The sequence below is a fragment of the Sorex fumeus genome, unplaced genomic scaffold (genome assembly GCF_029834395.1).
Source record: "Sorex fumeus unplaced genomic scaffold, SorFum_2.1 ptg000094l, whole genome shotgun sequence".
Classification (NCBI taxonomy): domain Eukaryota; kingdom Metazoa; phylum Chordata; class Mammalia; order Eulipotyphla; family Soricidae; genus Sorex; species Sorex fumeus.
The window spans coordinates 22776035-22779171 of NW_026606151.1; the positions used below are offsets into that span (position 1 = coordinate 22776035).

Sequence of the window (3137 nt, forward strand, 5' to 3'; positions counted from 1 at the left end):
TTGTCTGTTTTTACTACTTTAGTAATTTTTAATGAATTTAGTGTTCTTTTTTCTCTATTTTTTGCCAGTGCATGGAATTGATTTGAGAGCCTCACTCATGCGTGAGTACTTCATCATTCTAGCACTGTGAGACATTCAGTGACCTGAACAAATTTTCTTAAACATGGATTATTCACTAATCACATGGAAGTGCTAGTCAATTGGCAAATGAACTTATTTTATCTTACAGACCATTTTTTCTTCTATTAAGTACTCTGTTATTTTTCAGAATGTATGTACAATCTTGATCATGTTATTATATATTTTAGATTTTTTTCATAAAAATAATAATCGAATGATTATGAGTATATTGTGTACAAAGGAACTTAATATATTTAATAAAAATTACTTCAGAAGTCATAGTTCTTGGTTTTTATTAAATTAAAATTATTTTAAATGACAAAAAATATATGTACACATCTTAATTGGACGTATAATCATTTTACACTAAGAAATATATCAGATTACTTCATAGGATTTTAGTTAATTGATGATTATGATTAATCCAAGTATTACTTTTACATCGATAGTATCTCGCCTGCATGGCAGAGCCTGGCAAACTACCCGTGACTTATTCGATATGCCAAACAGAGTAACAACAAGTCACATGAAGGAGACATTACTGGGCCCGCTCGAGCAAATCGATGAACAACGGGAGGACCGTGACTGTGACCATGACTTTTACATCATGATTATTTGCTAGGCACTATCAAATACGTAATGTTTTTATATTTATGAAAAAAGTTTTATAGTTACTTTTTAATTCACAGCTTTGTTTAATTTACCATTGTTTTACAAGACTACAGAATTTGGGGAGTACTGCATCCTTGTAGGACCTGTGATCTGCTACAACATCTTTAAGAAGTTAACAAACGCTATGGCTAACTTCACGACAACTGGGTTTCTCCTCACAGGATTTTCTACCAAGCCCGAACTAGAATTATTCTATGCTTCTCTGTTCTTGGTCTTATACGTGTTGGCTTTAGCTGGCAACATCCTCATCATCACCACAACTTCCCTGGATGACAGTCTCCAGTCCCCCATGTATTTCTTCCTGAAGCATCTCTCCTTCCTGGATCTCTGCTATATTTCTGTGACTGTTCCAAGATTCATTATCAACACTTTCCTGCAGAGTGGGAACATTTCTTTCTGGGAATGTGTTTTTCAGTGCTTGGTGTTCACCCTCTGTGCTTGTGCTGAGATGTACATGCTCACACTGATGTCCTATGACGGCTACGTGGCCATCTGCCAGCCCCTTCACTACGAAATCATTATGAATGTAAGAACTTGTGTCCGTGGGGTCGTTGGCATCTGGGTCAGTGGGACCATCGCTGGAGTCATGCATACAGCAGCTACTTTCTCCATAAAATTATGTGGTCCCCGCATCATTCACCAGTTCTTCTGTGATATTCCTCAGATCTTGAAACTCTCCTGTTATAATGACTATATCTATGAGGTTGGTGTCACTTTCTTCCTGGCTTTGGTGGGATTTCTTTGTATCATCTTCATAGGATTCTCCTACATACACATATTTTATTCTGTACTGAGGATACCATCTGCTGAGGGCAGAGCCAAGGCCTTTTCCACTTGCCTCCCCCACCTCACTGTGGTCTTATTATTTATTTCTACAGCTTCCTTTGAGTACTTAAAATCCCATTCAGAGACTCCAACTGTGTCAGACATTTTGCTCACTGTTATGTATACAGTAGTTCCACCAACATTCAATCCAATGATCTATAGCCTGAGAAATAAAGCCGTTAAGTCAGCCGTAAGAAAGGTTTTTAAGGGAAATAAAGCATATCTGTGTGGATGACATTTATATATTCTTTGTTGGGAGAGAATTTCAATTCTTTCGGGCATTCACAATGTAACCTATCAGGAAATTTCAGTAAATCAAAAATGATTATCACAAACATTGAATGGGAACGTTGTGTTTATATACTGTTGGGTAATAAAGTATCAAAAATACCTAAACTGAACTTTGTGATCTGTTGTAAATACAACAGATTAAGATTAAGAAGTTTGAGAGTAACATAAATGAAGATTTGCTAATTTAAAACCAATCAGGTTAGTGACTTACAATTTTTATGTGAGGGTGATGTAAAAATATGCATAGGTGACTTATTTTCAATAAGTTCTGCTGTTCTCTTAGATATTACTTGATGTTTAGAAACTGATCAAAACCCTCTGACAATCAGCACTCATTGGTTGTTTGAATTTCCATCAATGCTTTTCAACTTCTTTTGGCTTTAATTCACATATAGTAATGTCACCCTTGTAAATCCTCATTATCTCCTTTACTTTACCATTTCAGATGTAGAGCACCTATTTGCACTCATAAGGAAGGGATATTTTAAGGAATAATCAGTGAGATTCTCAGAGATACCAGTTTTAAATGGGAAAAATTAATGAAAGAATAAATAAAATGATATATAAAAATATTCTTTAAAAGACTCCTTTGCTAAGAAGTGGAACAGATCACTCACAAGTGAGGAAAAGCTACTTCCACAAATACACTACTATGTTAGAATAGAAAGCTTCTTACATGTATTTAGCAGCATATAAGTTTAGAAAAAAGAATGAGTACGTAAAGTTCGCTTTCAAAGTAGAAAATAAATTTTTGGATAAAATAAATAAAAATCATGGAAAAAAGCCATCATAAATGAGCGAAGGGGAATATGTAACATTTACCTATACTTAGTTTTCAAAATATCTATTCTATCCATTTCTGCATCATCTGAGAACACCATCAAACATCAATGTACAAGAAGAAACTAAGCACTTCTTCTCAAATAATACATTCAAATAGTCTTTTTTGAAAACATAATAAAAGTTGACTTATGTACATAAAATACAAGCAAAATTCTATTAAAATATTATTTATATGGTTAGAATTTGAATTTTTTAGTAGTTTCTGCTTGTTATTTGGAAAATAGTGTGTGCTGATGGTGTGCTATAGAATATTTGTTCATTTTATTCACTGAAAAGCCATTGTACTACTAACATTAATTGACTCATATGAGGTTTTTTTTCCAGCAAATTTTAGCACCATCTTGTCTGGAATCAGATGAGAATATAGGTGTGGGAGGTTGTTTTTT

The 3137-nt window shown here is 34.0% G+C and overlaps 1 protein-coding gene across 1 annotated transcript; it reads left to right on the plus strand.

The window, feature by feature from the left end:
- Positions 1-916: 916 nt before the first annotated feature.
- Positions 917-1852, plus strand: LOC130040204 (olfactory receptor 14J1-like). The gene has a single exon (XM_056132214.1). It carries the CDS (start codon positions 917-919, stop codon positions 1850-1852), a length of 936 nt encoding a protein of 311 aa, XP_055988189.1.
- The last annotated feature ends 1285 nt before the right edge of the window (positions 1853-3137 follow it).